This window comes from Eurypyga helias, unplaced genomic scaffold, assembly GCF_000690775.1.
Source record: "Eurypyga helias isolate BGI_N326 unplaced genomic scaffold, ASM69077v1 scaffold12279, whole genome shotgun sequence".
Taxonomy (NCBI): Eukaryota; Metazoa; Chordata; class Aves; order Eurypygiformes; family Eurypygidae; genus Eurypyga; species Eurypyga helias.
This window is the reverse complement of record NW_010271423.1, coordinates 44,228-46,463: the sequence shown is the minus strand read 5'-3', so window position 1 is coordinate 46,463 and position 2,236 is coordinate 44,228. Positions and strand designations below refer to the sequence as shown.

Genomic DNA, 2,236 nt, shown 5'->3' with positions numbered 1-2,236 from the left:
TCTAATTATGTCTGTCTTTGGCTTACCGCTTTCTGGGTTTGCTGTTGGTCTCCTACCAGGCAGCAGTGGCTGGTGAGGGAAGCATGCCCCCCGATACCCTGCCCAGGCTGCACAGGGCACAGCTGTGGCACAGCTGGCTGCGCACGCGGAGGGCGCTGCTGCGAGACCCCGCTCCTGTGGGCATGGGGCTGAGAGCCTGCCAAGCACTGCCAAAGCCAACCGGCAGCACGTGAGACACTTGTTGCAAGCGGCTGCAGAATATAATATAATGGTGTTTTCCTCTTTGAACAGATGGCAGGAATTACCTGCAGCTGCAGAGCAGCAGAAGGAGGGAAGGTCAGCGAGCCCGTCTCATCAGCCCCACCATCTACCTGCCCCGGAGCGCTGTCTGCATGGTCTTCCAGTACCAGGCGTGGGGCAGTAACGGGGTGATGCTACGGGTCTGGCGGGAAGCCAGCCAGGAGCACAAGGCGCTGTGGGTCATCACAGAGGACCAAGGGGAGGAGTGGAGGGAAGGCCGCATCATCTTGCCGAGCTACGACACGGAGTACCGGGTAAGATGCTCAGGGGAGGTGTGCCGGGCCATGCCGTCGTCTCTAGCATCTCTGTTTCAGTGTTTCAGAGCCAGGGCCCATTCGTCATTAGGGAATGTGGCTGTTTTCATTGTGTTTCTCGAGTTACTATAGTAACTAAACGACACTGTTTGTTATTCAGAGAGTGACTGTCTTCTGCACAGACTTGAGCCTTTGTTCAGCCTGTTGCCTTTTATATTCCTCGAATCTCCCACTTTGGAAATATTTTCCTTTTTTTTTTTTTCATTTTGTTTTGTGTATTTTCCCCCCAGCTGATGGTCATCAGATAGTCTGACCAGAAGCAAGTGTGCAGCTGCAGGGGGCAAACCCAAACCCTGCAAGCGGGAAGCTGGGAGGGGGCATGGGTAGACAGCAACAGCCCTTCTCCAGCCTTGGCTGTAGGTGCTGCCCTGGGAGAAGGAGGATGGAACGCAGGTTCGTTTGTGAATACGCTTCTGGGACACCTTACACCAGACCAGAGGGCTGGGCGCAGCACTGGTGGGACCAAGGCCGAGTCCTACTGTCAGGAGATAAGTGTAAGAGAAGGGATGAGCCGGAGAGAGCTGTGCTGCTCTCCACAGCCACCCGAGCCTCTCTGGCAGTGCCAGTGCCCTGTGGAGAGGCTACTGCTTCTAGGAGTGCCTTTGGCGTGGCTAGTCCTTACTGGCAGCGTGCCGTTTGCCACAGAGCCAGGGCTGCTGTTGACACTTGCTAATGAGCATCAGCATGGCATCCAGCACCCTCAAAGCAGAAGGAAACACTCACTCTCAGGCTTTGCTGATCACCCCGCAGGGAACCTTGCTCTGGCTGGCTCCCAGCCCTGACCCAGGCAGCTGCTGCTTTCAGGCTACTGACCCTTCCTAAGTGCTGCCTCCTGTGTGGGTTGATGGCTCGAGCTTGGGACCAGTAGCTCTGATACTCCACCCTGTGCAGACACACGGCCCTTCAGGGAGGTCTCCTTGCAGGCAGGCATAGGGTCAGGCTGCCCAGCCACCCCAGAGGAAGGGGGGACCCAAAATGGGGAGACAAAATTTGTGAAATACAAAGCCTTAGGAATTTATTTGGACTCTCAAGAGGAGTCAGGGAGATAGCAAAAGCTTTGCACCAGAGCTGCGTGACTAGTTAGCTTGTGTATGTTTGGCTTTCTAATAAAACAGCAGTAAATGCAATATGCCTACAGATAAGAATGATGGGCAGTGGCTGACTACTTTGTACGTTAAACGTGAATATACCAGCATTAGCTAAATAACAGCATCATTATGTAAATAATGCCAGTCTCTCCACTCAGCAGTTCTTAGAGCTAATGACTCTATTTATTTTTGTAAATATATTTTGCCTCTGATTAAGTAGGAATAAATTGACCCTTCTCCTCTAACATTTCAATACTTCTTATGTAATGTTGATGGGAACAGCACTTTACAGTTAATGTAGCTGTGCATTTTGTGTCTTTCCCTTCCTTTTTCTGATCATAGCCCAGTTAATACTGTGGGCCAAATCTGCTGCTGCTCTATGTCAGTGTTATGCCACTTGCATCATTTGTGCAAGTGCTGGAAGGTGGCCTGCCATGCTGAACATTGATTCACTAAGTCTTTACTCCATGCTACAGATGTTTAATTGAACAAATTGCAAGCAGAGTGCTGCCAGGCCAGGTAACGATCTTTCTG

General features: G+C 51.7%; 1 protein-coding gene across 1 annotated transcript in view; it reads left to right on the top strand.

Annotated features, from left to right (window-relative positions):
- Nucleotides 1-291: 291 nt before the first annotated feature.
- Nucleotides 292-2,236, top strand: part of LOC104514988 (neuropilin-2-like) — a gene marked incomplete at its 5' end in the record, with an annotated part of 22,474 nt that continues 20,529 nt past the window's right edge. The window contains one exon of the mRNA XM_010158812.1: nucleotides 292-554. Within this exon, the coding sequence (XP_010157114.1) occupies nucleotides 292-554 (263 nt within the window). The remainder of the gene's footprint in view (nucleotides 555-2,236) is intronic.